A 20,487-nucleotide genomic window follows, 5' to 3' on the forward strand; every position below is an offset into this window, starting at 1 on the left:
TAACACTTACAACGGCTGGTGTGTGCTTTACGGGAGCAATACTTTGTCTCCCTGTCTGACACTCACTTGCTCACACCAAAAGCGTTGATTTGAACCACAGCGCCGTCCACAGCGAGCAGACTGGCCAAGCTTAATGGGCTGCGTCGCTTGTCCTAAAGATGAAACGCTATATATTTAGCCCTGGATCGTTTCCCCCGAAAGGCTCCGCTCTGGCTTCATTTATTCCTGCAACTCAGGGGGAGGAAACTCCCTGCATTTTGTGAGCTTTTCTTGAGTAGGCTGTAATTTGCCCGGTCAAAGGAGCTACTTTGTTTATGTGAAAGGAAGCACATGGCACGGTGGTGACAGAGATAAAGATGTGGGTGAAAGGCATTCTGTGACATGATTTACGCTCATAGGAGAAAAACAAGACTCAGGACCATGTCCATCTTTCACCTCATGTTACCATTTTCAATAGGATTGCTAAATCATGATGCGTAATATTGTAATTTCATACATATCAGTTGGAATTTTCTAAGTCTGTCCATCATTTGGTTCCTATTCAATATGTATGTACAGCACTTATTTTGGTGTTTAAAGTATAGTGGCATAGTTTTCCTCACTACAGCGTGTTGCAGATTATCAAGCATATCGTTGCTGTTGGGCGGACTGCACGTATTTCCAAAACCAACACCTTTTAGGAAAAAAAACAACAAAGCTCTGAACACTGCATTGTTCAAGTTATAACTTATATTACTGTCATATACCGTCACGCACCAACATCAGCACAACACTACCCTAAAATCATGTGCAATTGCTAATTTAATACGCTTGATTAAAATTGTCCGCGCTCACACTGACCTTGCAACAGCAACACAGAAAGACTTTTATACTTCACAAAAGCAAACAACTGTGCTTACATAATCTTCTTCTTCATAATCATAAACTTTTTCAAAGGTCCAGAGCCATGAGTGATGCAATAAATAAAACATGAGCTGGCTAATAAGCTTAACGGGCGGAAATGAATCTGTATGCAACTTACCTTCATGGCTAACCACTTCCTTCTGGACAGAATGCATCACATCTGTCCATTTATACCAAAACAACATGACTCAAATGTATCTAACTTGACTCATCAGTATTGTCTAAAAAAACACCTAGACTTTCAATCTTGAATGGAATGGGAGATCGACAGGCGGATCGGTGCAGTTTCTGCAGGGATGCGGACTTTGCATTGGTCCGTTGTGATGAAGAAGGCGAAAGATTTCTCTCGATTTATCGGTCGATCTGAGTTCCTACCCTCACCTATGGGATCTTGTTCTTTCGGTCACGACACACAAGCTCGTGACCGAAAGAACAAGATCCCGGATACAAGTGGCCGAAATGAGTTTCCTCCGCAGGGTGTAAAGATAGGGTGAGAAGCTCGGTCATCCGGGAGGGGCTCAGAGTAGAGCTGCTGCTCCTCCACATTGAGAGGAGCCAGATGTGGTGGCTGGGGCATCTGTTTAGGATGCCTCCTGGACGCTCCCTGGTGAGGTGTTCCGGGCACGTGCCACCGGGAGGAGACCCCGGAGACGACCCAGGACATGCTGGAGAAACTACGTCCTTCGGCTGGCCTAGGAACGCCTCGGGATCCCCCCCGGAAGAGCTGGATGAAGTGCCTGAGGAGAGGGAAGTCTGGGCGTCCCTGCTAAAGCTACTGCCCCCGCGACCCGACCCGGATAAGCGGTAGAAAATGGATGGATGGATGGATGGATGGATGGATAGATTTTAATGCCGCTCAGTCCCGCAGTGTGAGGAAGAGGTGGAGTTTAACCATTGTTCTCAGACAGTTCAAGTGTTCAAGAGAGTTAATAGTCTTGTTCTTAAGCTATTTTCAACACTTTAAATTGGTTAATGATGCATAAAAAACACAGATGATGTGGGGACAGACCAATAAAATCTACCGATATTAGTGACAACATGAGAATTTGACCATACATGGACATACAGTGGAACCTCAATAGAACGGACTAATAGGGGCAGGGGGCCGTCCGATATAGCCGATTGTCCGTTATACTGAAGCACTTTTTTTGAGGCCATATGCACCCATAGTACTGTACAATACAAAATTATTGTCTTCTAGGTTTTTTGGGTGGCCTAAAACGCCCAGTAAAGTTCAGTTATTGTACATAAATCTAAATAAATCTTGAAAACTTTCACATTTTATCCAAACTTACCACGCTGCTATGCTTAGTCATGGTGACATTGTTGTCGCACAGTATTCATCATAGGCAAGTCGCTTTCATGAGCCGAGAGGAATTAATGTGCTTCCTTGATCCAAATCCGTTGCCAAAGCTGAATGGCTTGACAAAGAAAACTTTTACTGTCCAAAAATGGCATGTTCAAGACTCCAAAGAACTTTGTATTCCTCAGCGTTAACACTGCAGTCACTCTCTGTGCGCTGCGCTCTACATACAATAGGCAATAGATAAAACCATCATGACACGGCCACCAGGTCAATGCCCCACATTCAACATGGCCGCCATGTAGGCACGGGAGGCTTGTATTTTGGAACTGGAGCTTGTAATATTGTATACCTGTGACCGGGAAATACGCCAGTCCCATTCTCTGCCTGTATTGCGCCACAGCGCCAGTAAACAACAGCGACCAATTCTTGAACTAACATACTTTGTCAATGGCATTTTAAGTGACAAATGGAAACTATTTTTCGACACACTGTTCAGTTCAGACGGTCCTTTTTATCCGATATCCGTTATATCGGGGTCCATTTTATTGAGGTTCCACAATACTGGGTTTTTGTCCAACAGCGACAATATGAACTTGTAACCATGGATTTTATCCGCCTGGACCTCATTTCAGAGTTCCCTTCCAGAGTTGCTTTTTGCAGGTGCTATACAACCATCCATCCTAATTGATTTTTAAAGATGCTACTCAGGTTCTAAATAGGGTTAAGGTCAGGGGATGGTGGCAATTTTTCTTTCCTTTATCCCCAAAACAGTTAAAGCTTCAACAGCACAGTTTTTTCTTGTTATACCATGGTAAGAAATGATCAATTGAGACACTCCCCATATAATTTATAATCCGTGTCAGAGACAGTCAGAACTGTACGTCTTGAGACAGGCATTGGATTCTGCTGCATTTGTAGTTGTTGCTATGAATGTCATTTTGTATTTCTTGCTTCACACAGAGAGAAAAATAATCATCTTTATTTAGCTTCCTTAATGGGAACAAATGTAACAACGTGACACTCAGCTGACTTGGCTCAAAGTGACGGCAAGTTTCGTAAATCTGCATGTGCTAAGGAGTCAGAAAGGCCTAAATGTTTACAAGGACAACCATTTATTGAGCGCACTGGTCAGTCTTGTGTGTAGGTAGTGCACATCTCCTGACTGCACAACAATGATTCATTCATCCCTCAAGTGGTTATAATGGATTGCTGAAATGATAATTTTGTGTGAAAACCAGTATTCATTCTGAGAGGCACGGTTGGAAGTCATGGACTTACTGTACAGTATGTCTGTTGGAACCAACAATAAACACACTGGAAGAACGTTGAAAGGATGCCACTTTTAGCTTTTCAAATGTACTAAACGTTTAAGGGTAAAACACTTTCTGCTGGCCTTATGTTTCTTTTCATTTTATTTTATATTAATATTTGTGATTTGTAATGATTAAACAAGCAGCAGGAGGTCACATTGACCCATGAAACAAACCTAACAGGAGGCTTAAATACATTTTTCTTTGGTGCTATGTTGTGTTATATGACATGTTCAGATGAAGATCCTGATCAGGTGTGTGAGTGAGTATGGTGGGAGTCTCGTTATCTGATGATGTGATGATATCACACTTTACGCACGGATTGCAATCAGTGATGGTACGGTAAATCTGAGTTGCGGGAAAACAAACTGAAAGAAGGTAGGGCAAACCAGCCAGGTGGTACACCATATAACACATGCACTGTTGACACAACAAGTTCCAGAACGCACTGCTACTGACCCTCACTATACTTGTTAGCGCTCACATTTTATGGCACAAATCATGCACACAAATTTGTATTTGTTGTATTTGTCCATTAAAAGCAGACTAGCTTGGTAGGTTGCATTGCCAGTCCCTATATGGTGGCTTTTAAGGGTCAAAACGCATTTTTAATTATTAAGATGTTAGCAAGGTATTAGAAATAGAATCTTTATGTAATGTTGTATGTATTTTGTGGTTATTTTCCACATCCTGTTCTGTTTTACTTACTACTTGTTGTGTCCTTTGCTCACGGGGTGTTCCACTGCCTGCTCAGTCCACACACACAGTAGATAAAATCCAACTCACATGTGACGTTGTTATCCACACACAGATGTACACACACATGCACGTAGACTCAGACACCAAGCATCTGGCTGCAATTGTACAAAGCGGAAATGCACACGTTAGAATAGCTGGTTGCGAGACTGTCTTGTGTTTTTCTGGGTAGATGCACAATGGCTCTATTTGAGTCAAAATGCCTGCGGCAGCAAACTTGTGGCCGTGAGCACTTCTACTGGCTACTTTTAGTGCATCTGTCTGACGCTGCCTTTTTACTTCATTTGAAGGAGCAACAACACAGATACAACCTGCTATCCATCCTCAAAGTGCTGTGTTGTCAAGGAATCTTGACAGTGATTTAAAAAAAATATGTTTTCCCCCTATTTTTATTTTGTTTTAATGCTCTTAAAGGCTATGTAAACCAGTGGTTCTCAAACTAGGGTTCCGAGGTGTCCATGAGGCATAGCTTGGCGGTTTGCTAAACAATTTTCAGTAAATTATTATATCCTATCATTTTTAAAAAGTGTATACCTACGAGCTACTAAAACAAACAGTACAACAATTAGTCCTCCCTACCTTAGCTTTGGGTCAATTAAAAGCTCTGATATGATAGTGACATATCACTGCTGCATAGTCTTTATTTTATTTTATTTTATTTTTTTTAGAAGAAAAAGCATGCTATTTCAGGAATAAATTTTTTACTCTTTTTATTCAGTAGAAAATAAGTATTTTTGGAGAATATAGACTTATTTTTTGGAGCGTAAAGACATAATATTACATAGTACTTGTATTTTTGCACTTGTTTAAATGCCTTTCTTCCCTTTTTAAAGTTTTTCTTGTAAAGATTATGCTTTATATATATATATATATATATATATATATATATATATATATATATATTCTCCCCCAAAAATCCAATTTGTCATCAACACATTTAGACTCTTTTCTTGAAAATAGGTAACTTTTTCATTCCTATGGTATTTTGGGCTGCACATTGTAGTTTTGTTTAATTAGTGTGAGGATCATGAGGGGTACCTTGGAAAAATACCTCCCATCTAAGAGGTCCCTGGACCCAAAAAGTTTGATAACCCCTGGTATAAAGAGTGAAGCCGGGCTACAGGAGAGAGTTATGTCGAGGTCTTTCTTACTGGTTAACGGTCTCGTCTGGGTGTGTAACGTGTGTATTCTCGGGCTTCCTCACCCAGACTGTAATTTCACGCCTGAATTTAGAAACCAAGTCCACTGAAGCTTTTTACCTAAACAGGAATGCAGATCATCCTCCCTGTCACAGCCCAGCACTTTGACTGGAACTTTTCACCGATCTATCTCTAGTACTAGGTATATAGTGGATTGTTGTCGTTTCAAAAAGAAACAGTTCAAGTACTTGAGTTTAACCACTCGGATTTGCTGTTGTGCCTCTTTTAGGGCTCCCGAACGCAAACCCCCTGAAAACTCACTCAGTAACACACTCTGGAAAGTTCAGAACATGGCTTGTTTTTAAACACATAGACAGCTCTCTGATTATCATGTTGGTTGCACCATGAGTGAAAACTCACCAATTTTATGTTTACCAAGTACGTTTACTGCTGAAACACCGACCCCTACCCAAAAACCCATGCAGCCGCGCTCCCTGAAAAGTTTGAAAAATTTACCCCATAACACCCATTTCACTGTTTGAAATGAAATTGGATTGACCTGTCATTAATGACAGGAGACATGAAAAAGTCTCAAGAACCCATGCCTGAAAATAAACAAGAAGTCAGCCATTTTTTTAAAACAGCCATTTGGGTTTGTGAAATTCTAGAAATTATTTTAGCCCAAATGAGCCTGAATCGGAAGCAGGTATCTTGAACAACATTTATGTGTACGCTACCTAGGGCTGTATTTTCATACACAGCACATCTGTGGCGGGGCGCAAATGGCGGTGGATTCTGATTTGTGTGCAATCGCAGGCTTGCTGGGGGTGTTTGCTGGCAGACCAGTTTGTGCCAAGCAGGGTGCCAGAGAGGGTGTGTTCCTGGAGATGCATTTGGCGGAATGACAATTTGGTGACAGAAAGTCGGTCTAAACTTACACCTGTACAGATCACGTCTTACATCTGGCATAAGCTCGACCCCTGGTCTAACACGGTTTTGGTGAATTTGATCGAGTCACAGGCAGACAGATACAGAGGTCCGCTGACATTGAAGTAGCCAGCGGTTATCACCAGCTCATTCTGTATTTAATAAGGGTACCCGCTCATATTGTCTGTTTCCACACCTTGGCCATAGCATTGGCAATGCACGCATGGATCACTGCAATTACGCATCGTCCTCTTCTGCACAGAGATCTGTCCATCGAGAGTGTCTTTGGGCCACATTTAAACGGAATGAGAGGAGCTAATTTGATTGGCGGGGGATGAAGTCGGCTGTAAACACTCCCTCAGTGTCGCAGCCCGCCCATTCTCAGATCTGCCAGGCTCTGCTGGTTTACGAAAGTACTAGCACTGGTCTAACCTGCTCCTGGCGCACAGTTGTGCCGCCTGCATGCTGGATTTACGCCGTTCATGAAAAAAGGAACCATAATATGAGTGTAGCATGGTGTTGAAATCTGGTGATCATTTCCAAAACCAGCTGCTTAGGTCTGAAATAGTCATTCCCAACCTTGTACTTTCCAACTAGGGAATTCTTACAGAGATTGATCATTGAGGATTCGCCATAAAAAGGTGGATACCAGGGTGTGTTCATCGCTGCTTGCAGCGTTAATTAATTGATACATTAAACTGATTGTACTGGTGTACCTAATGAAGTCTCTGATGCGGTTAGCTGTGACAGAAGAAATATTATATGTCCCTGTATAGATAGACTACTAGTCACTAAATAATGAACACCTTAGGACACGGACATCATAGTTTATGTCTTATCGTATTTTCCCCTCTCCTCCTCCTCCTCCTCCTCCTCCTCCTCCTCCCCTTGTAGCTTTTGGTGTGCTCCACTCTCTCACCGTCCATGGCTGTATATGGCATTGAAAAGAGAGCCGGATTTTCTCGGCCCTGGCTAATGGAAGCAGCCTTGTCTCTTTGAGTAAATATTTGTGCAGCGGGATAATAGATGGGCCCGCACGTCCAAGGTGGAGTACAGTCTCGGTTCGAGGCCACATTAGGGTAAAGAATGGTGCGGAGTGCGGCGGTAACGTAACATCAGATGCAGTGATGTCACGTCAAGCTTTTGAGCCAGGAAGCACTGCAAAGCAAGTGGTGACCTCACTTCTCTGTGTTTTTTCCTGAACAGGCGCCCACCAATGACCTGCCTCTCAAACATGTAGATACAATGGTGAGTCGAAACAACTTTTTTTTCTACCATCATTAAGACATCAAAGTTGTGTCTGGTATGAACATTTGTCTCAGATTTTTAACTGACATTGTGACAAGTGACTGTTTACATTAAGGGTTCCTAAACGTTTTTGGACTTTGAATTTCTACAAGGACCCCTTCATAAATTTAGCGTCAACTAAACATAACTACTATGTGTACCTCTAAATGGCATAGGAATAAAAAAGCTACAATGTAGCTAAGTGCTACAATTTAGAGAAACAAAGTTGTAAAGCTATGCGAATAAAGTCATATTTTTTCAAGAAAAATAATTCTTTACAAGATGAAAAACATTTTGATGGGATTAAAAAGTGGTAATCTTGCAAGAATAAATACATATTTTCCCAAGGAAGTCATAATATTATGATAATAAAAAAATGAAATTATGATCCCATTAGTCAATGTCAAAGTTTGACAAGGGAAAAAGTCATATTTTTGTAATCTTTACAAGAACAAAGACATATTTTCTCGGGACAAAATGTAATCTTATTTTTAATTTTCATTTTTTGGGGGATACAAAGTTGTGGACTTTTGAGAATAAGTCATATTTTCCCAAGATAAAAGTCATAACATTTTGATAATATTATGAAATTAAATTATGATGATATTAAAATCTAAGTTTAACAAGGGAAGAAATCATATTTTAACAATGGAATTTCAAAAGTACAACTTCATTCTCATATTACGCATTTTATTCTGGAAAAGACAAAAAAAAAAAAAAGGAAATTATTCTTGAAAAAAAATATGCCCCCTCCCAAAGAAAAGTGGCCTTTATTCCAGTAGGATAATTACCCTTTTGTTCTAAAAAAATAAATGACTTTTTTCTTGTCAGATTTATCAGATTATCAGAATTTTGAAATTGCCCAAAGCAACGTACTATAAGATAACTAACAAAATGTGTTACTTATAAAAATGCAGTTTTAATATAGTTTAATATATGTTCCGCCACTCGCTTATGCACATGATTTCCTTGCTGTCATGTACTTTAAAATATCAACTTCTTGATACTGATGTAGCATGAATTTATGTCCTCGTCTTTCCACACACGCTTCCTACCTGGTATCCTATTTGTCTCTTGTGAATTAAATGTTGTGTTTCACTTAAACATGGAGGCTTGAGCATGCGCAGAAAGCCAGCTTCGACGTTGGATCATTGGAAGTGTATTTTGTACATGCCAGAGAAATTTGTTTCCAATCGAACCGTCTGGGGGTGTTAATCCAATTAGAAAAAAATAAATAAAAAATAATAATAATCCAAGTTGTGTTCAATCAATTTATTGCAATTCTTTTGGTGCGGGTTGATTTAGCACCCAGAAGTTGGTATATGATAGTGTAACCAAACGAAATGCAAAGTCGTACCAGCAGAAACAAGAGCAGACATTCTCTCGCCACTGAACTCAACAGCTGATTGTGTTCCCAACACACAGAAAATACATCACACAGTGCGATTAGCAGCTGATTTGTGACCATGAAAATGTGTCTGTTTTCTATTTGTGCTTCCTCACCACAAGCGCGCACACCCACGCACATGCGCTCGCACACACACACACACACAAAACACACACGACACACACACAAAACACAGGACACACACGCACACAAGTAGCTTAAAGTTCAATAAAGTGACATTTGCTCAAAGCTGCACATTTGTGGCAAGTTACAACTAAAAATGGCACTAAGCAGGCCCAAAAAATGTCATGTAAATTCGACACACCACAGAGAAGAATAATGTTAACTAGCCTGCCAAATTTGAATGAAAAAAAAAATTGCTCAATATGTAAAATCAGGTTTCAAAACTTGAATAATAAGGGCCACCTCTCAGCTCAGGCGCTGTGGGCGTGTTGAATGGATGGATGCGCCAAAAAGGAAAAAGGAATCAAACATACTGAGATTATACGATGTAAAATCACATTAGGAGGCTCAACTTCAAAATTTCATGGTTATTGTGGACTATAATGGTAAGAATAAGCACGTCAACTTACCCTCATTGTTGTTTACATCATGTCACTGTCGAACACGGCACCTGACAACAGTGGGACGGTAAGAGGAAGCCCAGGTAGTTAGACAGTCGGCACTGCTCCGTTCACTTGTATCAAGTTACCCATGAAGCCATGTTGTCTCTGGTGAAAGTTTACAAAACTATCCGTCGTAAAATGCGCACTGCAGAGTCGGCTGGTGGTGTTGATGTTCAGCTCGCCATCTGCGAGTGTCTTTAAAAAGTTAATCCATCGCTTTTTTTGTTTCCTCATTTATTGGGATCTTAAAATAACATCACCAAGCTGTTGTGTAAATTGAGGCATCCAGCGAAGACGCATTTTTCGGCCCCGTGATGTCACCCATCCACAAAATCAGGAAAATTCAAATGGTGAAAAAGTTGCTTTAGCTATATCTCAACAATTCAGCACGACATTGTTATACATAAGTCTTTGCATATGTTTTCAGCACGTCAACCATATTTTATGTACGGATAGCTGCTTAGAGCCTCTTTAAAGAAAGTATTAAGTATTAGTCAAGCAGAATTGCACTTTTGACAAATTGTTTTTACTCTTTAACAGCTTATGGCTTATGCAGTGGGGTGGCACAGTTCTCAAGGAGCACTTACTACATTCATTCATTCATTTTCCGTACCGCTTATCCTCACTAGGGTCGCGGGTATGCTGGAGCCTTTCCCAGCGATCTTCGGGCGAGAGCCGGGGTACACCCTGAACTGGTTGTCAGCTAATCGCAGGGAACATACAAGCAAACAACCATTTGCACTCACATTCACACCTACGGGCAATTTAGAGTCTTCAATTAACCTACCGTGCCTGTTTTTGGGATGTGGGAGGAAACCAAAGTACCCGGATAAAACCCACGCAGGCACGGGGAGAACATGCAACCTCCACAAAGACGAGGCCAGGATTTGAACCCGGGGGCCTCAGAACTGTGAGGCAGATGCAACAGCAGGAAAACTTGAAAAGCTTTGTCACAATAAACATGGACTCAACAGCAACAACAAAAACAAAACAGGTGCACTTTCACTGGAGATACAGCAGGTAAAAGCATGCTTACTTTCTATTTATCTGTCTATCTAATAATCACAAATGTGAAAATCCACTTGAGAAGTATGCCTGCTCTAAAAACAAATTAAAACTAACAGAATTTGAAAAAGGGAAGTCAAAACGAAATAAAAATAACTATAATGGAAAATCCAAAGCTATTTGAACCATATTGTTTCAATGCTCCACTACAAGGATTCTAAATCTGAATACTGTGGAAAACTGAATCCATCCATCCCTTCATCTTCTACATAAAAAAAAAATACAAAACCTAAAACTGAGGGATAACTCGTTTTGAAATCAGAAGACAAGGATAATAGTTTGTTCAAGTATTGTTTAAGTTACTGTAGAAGAAGGGTTTGACAGAAAAAGGCAATATCTCAACATTCTTGTTTATTATTATGACAATTTGGAATTTGGGAACAGATTTTAGTAAAAATCACGGAAGTTGACGAGCATGATTTGCTCTCGTGGGCCACATAAAATGATGTGGCGGGCCGCATCTGGCCCCCGGGCCTTGAGTTTGACACCCATGGTCTACAGAGTTTGGGTTTGGCTCCAGTCACCTGTAAACCTAATGAGCACAAGCGATATGTAGAAAATGGATGGATGGATGGAAATTAGGTATGAATTGGCCATCTGAAAAGCAACTTCTCATGTGTTTAATAAACCTGAGTTTCAGTTTTTGAATTGATCAACTGAAATAAAAGAATATATAAGCTATTCTAGTTTCCGGAGCTGCACCTGTTCTTGCATAATCAAAAATAATCCATCATTGGTTAAATCATCACTTATCTTTCTAGCTGTGGGGTGGGGGGGGGGGGCTAAACCAGGCGGAATCCCCCTTTCGCTACAATTAGGTGATCGCATCAGTGTGGTTTTCCCATGTACTGTATAATCACGTTTGCGTGAGTTGAGAGTTTACATGCATGAGTGCGTGTGTATTTTCGTGTGTGCACAGCTGCTCCTGTCGATCCCTGAGCATCGGTCGGCCATGTGGTTGCTCTGTGATGTCTGGGGGGGTCTCTAACCACGCCTCATTGCTGCTGAGTATTGCGCAATTTGTCTTATGACTACACAAGCGTCTCGTGTCATTGGAACCCCCTCCCCCTCTTTTTGGGTTGTTGTTGCTGTGTTAATTTGAGGTTCTGATATGTTGGCTACATTTATGCACACATTACACGACAATTAAAGTACAGAATAGTATGGGACAAAGGGAAATTACAGAGCAAACAAACAAACCAACAAAATAAGACAAAACAAATTTGGGAGAGCAAAGAAAAGATTGTGAAAAAAGGATAAACAGTACAGAGTAATGTTTGAAGGGATCACTTCTGTTGTTGTATGGCTGATTTTATGTTTTATGGTAGATTTTCCTCATTTCATTGTTCAGTTAGCAGGTTGTACCAATGTTTAAGTGATTTTTTTTTTTTTTTTTGTTCGGTCTTTCCAGTTGAGTCAAGTCTACGTCCTATTTTGGCTTCACGAATCATCCAAGTTTGAACATCCGGAAAAAAAAAAATCTTACAAATGGGATACGATTTCTTCAATGGCCTTATTTTTATCATTATTTTCCAAATTATGTTTGAATTTGTTGACGTGGCATATTAAATACAAGGGGCTAAAAGATGGGGTGGGGGGGGAACGTGGATCCTCAAAATGATCACCAAACTTTGACACCTCGCTCTGCCTACATCAGTAGGCATAAAAATGCTTGGCAATTTAGCATCATCAATACAGTATGTGGAGGATACGGCCTTCCAATTGGGGCTTACTTGGGCGAATTCAATTGGGCGAGTTTGTACTGACCATGGATTTCTCCGAATATGGCCAACTTGCTGTTCAATTTCAGGCATGGGTCCTTGAGACTTTTTCATACATCCCGCCACGCGAGACATCTCCACCCAATTTTGTGTCAAATTGGTGTCGAGGATATTTTTTATTTCAACTTTCCAGGTGGCGCTACTGAGTGGTTGTTGTGTTCTGTGACTTTTTTTCAGGAAATAGCCGAGAAACCACAGAAAATTGCTGTATTCGTATTTTTTAAATGTTTTTTTTAAATATTATTTTTACAGTATACTTATACATACAGTAATGCCCTCTCATGTGTGAAATGAGAGCCACAGTCCCCGATCCACTTTTCACCTGTTTATTGAACACCGAGAGACCAGTAAAACACAAACAAAATGCGCACTCTTACGCAGGAGCTGCTGTCGACCGCAGCTCACACCCAGGCGCTCACACCCAGCCATCTCAGGAAACCCCACCAGGCCCTGCCTCTTAAAGGCACATGCATGTACACAGATGTGACAATACATACAGTATTTTTCATACGGTTTATGCTTGCAATTTACAATGTGTCAAACAAATGGGTGTGAATAAGTTTAAAAGGAGTTTAAAGCAAGTGGGAGGGTTAAAACTATACACAAAAAGGTTTTCTTCTCTTCTTGCATCATCATGGACTTTTTAGTATTGTGTGTGGATCTGAAACATGTCCCTCCCACCACCATTAAAGGGGGTTCACTGTAGTCTCAATCTGTGACTCGCAAAATTGCACGTTCATCCCTAGATACAAACATGGTTAACCACAGCGGTTCAGATCGGAGTGCTCACATGGGTGAAGGGGCGGAAGAGAAGTTGAATGCGAGGTGAGAGATAACGAGACGGGAGTCCAAATGGGAGGGGGCAGGAAAAGAGGGAGAGAGAGAGAGAGCGAGAGAGAGAGAAAGAGAGAGAGAGAGAGAGAGAGGGGGGGGCAAAATCAGAGGCTGAGAGGATACCAGAAGGGGTTGACCAGGAGCATACGGAGGGACGACAAAGAAAGACGTGGGGCGACGGGGGTTGGAGAATGCATCGGACCATTGCAGGAAACCCACCAAAATAGAGACCCCTGTTATTTTTCTCCCTTGAGTATCCTCCACACTCTCAAAGAAAACGTGGGGAAGTTTTCACTACAGGAAACATCAGTGTTGGACTGAAAGCTCTCTGGAGATGAACAGAGAAGGTTCTTTGAGGAGGCGGCTCTCTTCCCTCAGGGGGCCATGGCGATGGAGTACGGGCCACTTATTTAGGAAGGTAGGCAGCTGTGGAACACTGGATAGATTGTTTAAAAACCACCTCTTATGATGCGGGTAGAATTGACCCAAATAAATGAAATTTGTGGTATCTTTTTCATGTTATAACTATATAATATATATGACGCTCGAACCGACTGGTTAGAGCGTCAGCCTCACAGTTCTGAGGATCCGGGTTCAATCCCCAGTCCCGCCTGTGTGGAGTTTTCATGTTCTCCCCGTGCCTGCGTGGGTTTTCTCCGGGCACTCCGGTATCCTCCCACATCCCAAAAACATGCATTAATTGGAGACTCTAAATTGCCCGTAGGCATGACTGTGAGTGCGAATGGTTGTTTGTTTCTATGTGCCCTGCGATTGGCTGGCAACCAGTTCAGGGTGTACCCCGCCTCCTGCCCGATGACAGCTGGGATAGGCTCCAGCACGCCCGCGACCCTAGTGAGGAGAAGCGGCTCAGAAAATGGATGGATATTTTTTTATTTTATTTTTTGCTCAGCTGCATGAGATATAATAATATCCTGTATCAACAATGTTAATGTTTTTTCCCCCAGTTTCTGAAACATTTGTATATCAAATTAAATCAGGACATTATTGCTGTTCACAAATGTGAGAGAAGGGTCAAATTTTGTCATATCCACTATTTGATGCTGCGTTGTTGCTTCTCGTCATAGTACGATATGACATATGCAACATAAGAGGGTTTGTTGTGTAAAAACAATAAGCTGCAGTAGTTTTTCGTTTTGAAACATCTGCTTTACTGGTAATGGTATTAATAATGACATATAAACAATGTAGTTGGACTTTTTTTTTCATTTCTGTAACTTTTGGATACCAAATTATAACCTCAGGTCAAATTGTCCCGAGATATTGCTGTTCATAACAAGAATGTGAGAAGGTGATCTAATTTTGTTATGTTCAGAATCTGATGCTGCGTTGTTGTTTCTCGTCATAGTATGCTATGACATAAGCAACATAACAGGAAGGTTTGTTATGTTGTGGGTCAAACTAGTAAATAAAATAAGTACTCTAATTAGTTTTCGTTATGAAACTTAACTGTATGTTTGGCTAGTAATAGCATTAATAATGACCTATAAACAATGTTTCTTTTTTTTTTTTTCCATTTCTGACACACTTAGAAACATAAATATGACCCAGTGTCAAATTGACCAAGGACAATTTTACTGTTGATAAGACATGGATGTAAGAGGAAGGTCCAATTTTCTTATGTCATGTATTTGATGATGTGTTCCTCGTATGGCATGACTTTCTTTGGTTAATTTGAAGTGTAACACAAAAGTTTTTTTATTTTGCAACATCACAGTGGGTTTTATGTTGCGGGTCAAACTGACCCAAGTATATGAAATATACAAGTTGTTTTTCCAGTATGAATCTTATCATGCTTGGCATTAACAATGAGATCAACAATGTTTATTTGTTTTTATTCCCCCTACTGTTTCGGATATTTGGATACAAAAACATGACTCTGGGTAGAATTGATCCAGGAACCATATTTTGGCTTCTGAAAAACAAATGTGCGAGGAAGGTCTAAATTTCTTATGTTTGTGTTGTTATGTTTTATGTTTGTGTTGCTCCTCTTTGTCATAGTATGTTATGACCATTTCTTTGTTCAATTTGACCCACAACAAAACATGGTTTGTTATGTTGCAGGTCAAATTGATCCAAGTAAATAAAATAAAAAAAAGTCCATGTGAAGTCTATGTCCCCAGATGGTTTTCATTTGGAAACAGGCTTTCAAAATCCACCTCCCCTGCACCCCCCAATACCCGCTTCTACCTCCTTCATACTTCTTCAAGTTTTTTTTCTGAATGAAGAAAAACACTTTTTGATTAACAGATTAGAGATGAGAGATAATTATAATACACATGTTGACCATGTGAGCCAGATATTGGTGAGCTCTACCAATATTTCTGGAAACACTATATATCCATCCATTTCCTGTACCGCTTTATCCTCACAAGGGTTCGCCCGGCTTGCCGGAGCCTATCCCAGCTATCTTCGGGCGAGAGGCGGGGTACACCCTGAACTGGTCGCCAGCCAATCGCAGGGCACATGTAAACAAACAACCATTCGCTCACACATTCACACCTATGGGCAATTTAGAGTCCTCAATCAACCTACCATACATGTTTTTGGGATGTGGGAGGAAACCGGAGTGCTCAGAGAAAACCCACCCAGGCACAGGGAGAACATGCAAACTCCACACGGGCGAGGCTGGGAATTGGACCCCGGTACCCAGAACTGTGAGGCACATGTGCTAACCAGTCCTCCACCGTGCCACCAACACTATATACATCAACTGCAAATAAGTCTGCTTAAGTTTCGACACTAATTCTATCTTTTACAATAGCTTTTTGTGTTTGAGAAATGTGTTTTTGTGCGTTATGTGTGTTAAGTATACCATTGTGTCAAACCTTTTACTCAGTTTGTGCTTCAGTGGTTTACTTTTACTTTACTTTTGTTGTTTATCAGAATAACTGTGTTTATTATTATTATTATTATTATTATTATTATCCATCCATCCATTTTCTGTTCCGCTTATCCTACACCCTGAACTGGTCACCAGCCAATCGCTGGGCTATTATTATTATTATTATTTATTATACACATTATTTCCCTAAAAGAAAAATGGCTTGTTTTTCACCTACAGACAGCATTCTGGTTTTCATGTTGGTTACACCATGGCAGAAAACTGCGCGTGATGAAAATGTACACTACCATACAAAAATTTGGGGTCACGTAAAAATGTCCTCAATTTTAAAAGAAAAGCAATTTTCTTTAATGAAGATATTAAATTAATCAGAAATGTAATTTGTTAATGTGGTTAAAAACAACAACAACATGCATTTCCTTAAAAAATAAGGACATTTCTAAGTCATCTCCAAACTTTTTAAAGGTAGTCTTTGCATTCATGTCTCAATATACACTAGTGGTTTTCTTTCATAAATAAGGACATTTCTAAGTGACCCCCAAGCTTTTCAACGGTAGTCGTCGTCTTTTCCTTTCGGCTTGTCCCGTTAAGGGTCGCCACAGCGTGTCATCCTTTTCCATGTAAGCCTATCTCCTGCATCCTCCTCTCGAACACCAACTGCCATAATGTCTTCCCTCACGACATCCATCAACCTTCTCTTTGGTCTTCCTCTAGCTCTCTTGCCTGGCAGCTCCATCCTCATCACCCTTCTACCAATATACTGACTCTCTCTCCTCTGGAGGTGTCCAAACCATCGAAGTCTGCTCTCTCTAACTTTGTCTCCAAAATATCAAACCTCGGCTGTCCCTCTGATGAGCTCATTTCTAATTTTATCCAACCTTGTCACTCCGAGAGCGAACCTCAACATCTTAATTTCCGCCACCTCCAGCTCTGCTTCCTGTTGTGTCTTCCGTGCCACTGTCTCTAATCCGTACATCATGGCTGGCCTCACCACTGTTTTATACACTTTGCCTTTCATCCTATCAGAGACTTTTGAACGGTGGTGTACTATATATAAGGATATGTTTTTATGGAAAACAAGAAATTATCTGATCCAAACTTGTAAACAGCACTGAGTAGCGCCCCCTGCAAAGTTAGAAAAAAATTGTCCCAAACACCAGTTTCCATGCTCAAACTTAAACAGGGAGTAATTTGGGGCAAATTTTAGGTCTTGGACTTTGTTAGAAAGAAAAATATCTTCTCTGGACACGAGTTTCACCGATAGACATGGAATTCGGTGGACATTTCTATCATTATAGGACACAAGAAAACGTCTCCAGGACCCATGCCCGAAATTGAACAGGATGTTGGCAACTCTGGTTTGATGCAGCCATTTTAGGCAAATTGCAGAGATTGTACTTTGTCCTCCTGGGTAATTGTCAATTGTCAAAATGAGCCCCAATCGGAAAAAGGTATCCTAGACAGATGAGCTAGGCTAATTGCTTTTTGAATTTCACCATCTCTTGTGAGCAGAGCATAGCATCAAAATTCTATCATCATTGGGAGGATTCATCATGAAATTTTGGATTTGTATTCTAATAATGACTGTTTGTATGGAGATGGTATTTAAACCCTCGTAACTCTCCATGTTGTGCCTTTTTCTCTCAGTCCACTCTGATTGGCTGTTTCTTGCCCATTCATCACTGTTCTCCTCTGGTGACCCTTCTGGTCCTTGTTCGAGCCCTCGTGCCAGACTGAAACGTTTAGGCCAAAGCCCAAGGGAAGCATGTGTGTTGCCTCATGGCAGCCATGGACTTGTGTGACTGCTTAAGATCGGGCAAATTGTGAAAAAGCTCCTGATGCACTACATTTAAAGTAAGCCCAGAGCTGTATCATATTTTCATGTTCCTTTTCAAGTAATGTGTGCAAAATACTGGTAACAGCTGTCAGTACAATACAGTGCAGTTAACCTACACACAGGATAATGGACAACTATATATAGTGTAGTCACTGATGGTGTAGTGGTACACTCGCCTGACTTAGGTGCAGGCAGCGTGGGTTCAGTTCCCACTCAGTGACGGTGTGAAAGTGAGTGCGAATGGTTGTCCGTGCCTATATGTGCCCTCCGACTGACTGGTGAGCAGTTCAGGGTGTAGTCTGCCTTTTGCCCGAAGTCAGCTGGGATAGGCTCAAGCTTCCCGCGACCCTAACCAGGATAAGCGGTGTTGAAAATGGATGGATGGATCGATATATATATAGTGTACTCTTTGGAAGGACTGACTAACATAACGTCAAGGAGAGTTAATTAACCAGATTAGATATTTAATCATTATGTTGTTAAGTCAAGCATCTTCAATTGTTGTGGATGTTGGATTTATACTAAGCTGTTGAACCATTTTCACAAACAAACATTTGTTCAGCTTTCCTGCAAATAAATAGTTGGTACTGTTTCATGTTTTAATGGCGTATTATAACAAAGACTGCATATGGCATATTCAAACTTCCTGTTATTTTGTGGGTCAAATTGACCCATCTGAAAAGTTACTGTGTAGTGGAGTGGAACATATCCAATGAAAATGGTTCATTTCACATATTTGCAACAAAGCCTTTTGGGATTTGTTTTATTTGACACGATTGGATAAATAAACACATTGACCCAGGGACATTATTTCCATTCTTGACAAACAAATGTAACAGGAGGATTAATTAATAATAAACATAATGATGATAAAATATAGTTGTCTCCCTATTTCCGCTGTCCTTTCACCATAGATAGAAACAGATTGTTTTCTCAAGATTACAAATAACACACATGCACACACACACAACTTACATTAGTGGCTGAAGTAGATATAATTTCCTGAAAAAATGAGTCAATTATGACCCTACATCTACAAAATAACTCATTACAACTGGAGCTTGGCAAGTGGCCTTCAGAGCAGAACATTTAGGAGTTTGAGCAGATTTAAGCAGGCTGCAACACATCCCCGGTTGGCGAGCACTACTCTTGACACCGACGCTTAAGCCCGCCTGTCTCATCTAAAGCACGATGATGGATAACAGCCTCTCCTGTATAACTAAGGGGGCGTGAACAAGTCTGAAGATTCTTTAACCCCCTTACACTCGCTGCTCTCCCTGCACTCAAACTGGATTGAGGAGAAGTCAACGTGCACCAGGCACACAGTGAAATACCTGCAGCTACACTTCCTCTACATGGCCTAACAGATTTGTTTACGTGAGGATGACATTTGTCCAGTTACAGTAATCGCAGGGACAGAGATCCAACCTTGTTGCTAATTGCGAAAAGACGCACCCCCCCCCCCCCAAAAAAACCCCAAAAACCACAAAAAATGTAAAATTGCTAACACACAACAAAGCACTACGCTTATATTAGATAGGGCTCGGGCTATTGTAATACAAGTTCCTCCCCTCACTTTAAATACAGCAGTTACTTGGCACCAAGGTACAAAAAGATGGTGCCAAAGCACTACTTTTCCATGAGATAGGGCTTTGGCCTAATAGACGCTTCTCCCTACACTTCAACATAGTTATTTGGCAACAAGATGCTTTGTTGGGCACGGTGAAAGACTGGTTAGCACAGCCGCCTCACAGCTCTGAGGACCAGGGTTCAAATCCTGCCTCGCCTGTGTGGAGTTTGCATGTTCTCTCCGTGCCTGTTTGGGTTTTCTCCGGGTACTCCAGTTTCCTCCCACATCCCAAAAACATGCCTGGTAGGTTATTTGGCGACTCTAAATTGCCCGTAGGTGTGAATGTGAGTGCAAATGGTTGCTTGTTTAAATGTGCCCTGCGATTAGCTGGTGACCAGTTCAAGGTGTACCCCACCTTTCGCCCCGAGTCAGCTGGGATAGACTCCAGAACACCCGCGACTAGCGTGAGGATAACAGGTACAGAAAATGAGTGGATGGATTTTTTGGTTGCCATTTTGTGGGATCTTAGTGCATTTCAGAAAATGCACCAAAAGGCAATTGGGCAACTTTTTCAGGGGCTTCATCTGAGCAAGAAGAAGTAGTTAGCATGTCTGCATCACAGTTCTATGGTATGCAGTTTAAATCTCGGCTCTGGCCTTCCTGTGTGGAGCTAGATGTTTTTCCTGTGATCATGTGGGTTTTCCCCGAGTATTCTGTCTTCCTCCTACATTCCAAATACATCCATGTCAGGTTAATTGAAGGTGTGTGAAGGTATGTTTGTCTTTATGTGCCCTGCGTTGGCTGGCTACCAGTCCAGAGTGTATACTGCTTCTCTCGACAAAATCTAGCAGAGGTTGACTGAAGAATCTAAATTGACCTTAGATGTGAATGCGAGC

At 41.1% G+C, this 20,487-nt stretch overlaps 1 protein-coding gene across 21 annotated transcripts in view; it reads left to right on the plus strand.

The window, feature by feature from the left end:
• Window positions 1-20,487, plus strand: part of tns1b (tensin 1b) — a 164,234-nt gene that overhangs the window by 93,676 nt on the left and 50,071 nt on the right. For 14 of the 21 annotated variants that reach the window (XM_061692732.1, XM_061692752.1, XM_061692730.1 and 11 more), the window contains one exon: window positions 7,548-7,589. The exons of 3 other annotated variants lie outside the window; for them this stretch is intronic. In XM_061692732.1, coding sequence (XP_061548716.1) covers window positions 7,548-7,589 — 42 coding nt within the window. Of the gene's footprint in view, window positions 1-7,271; window positions 7,431-7,547; window positions 7,590-13,204; window positions 13,740-20,487 lie in introns of those variants that run through there. 4 more of the 21 variants (XM_061692743.1, XM_061692744.1, XM_061692746.1 and 1 more) reach the window with 3 other exon arrangements.

The sequence above is a fragment of the Phycodurus eques genome, chromosome 12 (genome assembly GCF_024500275.1).
Source record: "Phycodurus eques isolate BA_2022a chromosome 12, UOR_Pequ_1.1, whole genome shotgun sequence".
Classification (NCBI taxonomy): domain Eukaryota; kingdom Metazoa; phylum Chordata; class Actinopteri; order Syngnathiformes; family Syngnathidae; genus Phycodurus; species Phycodurus eques.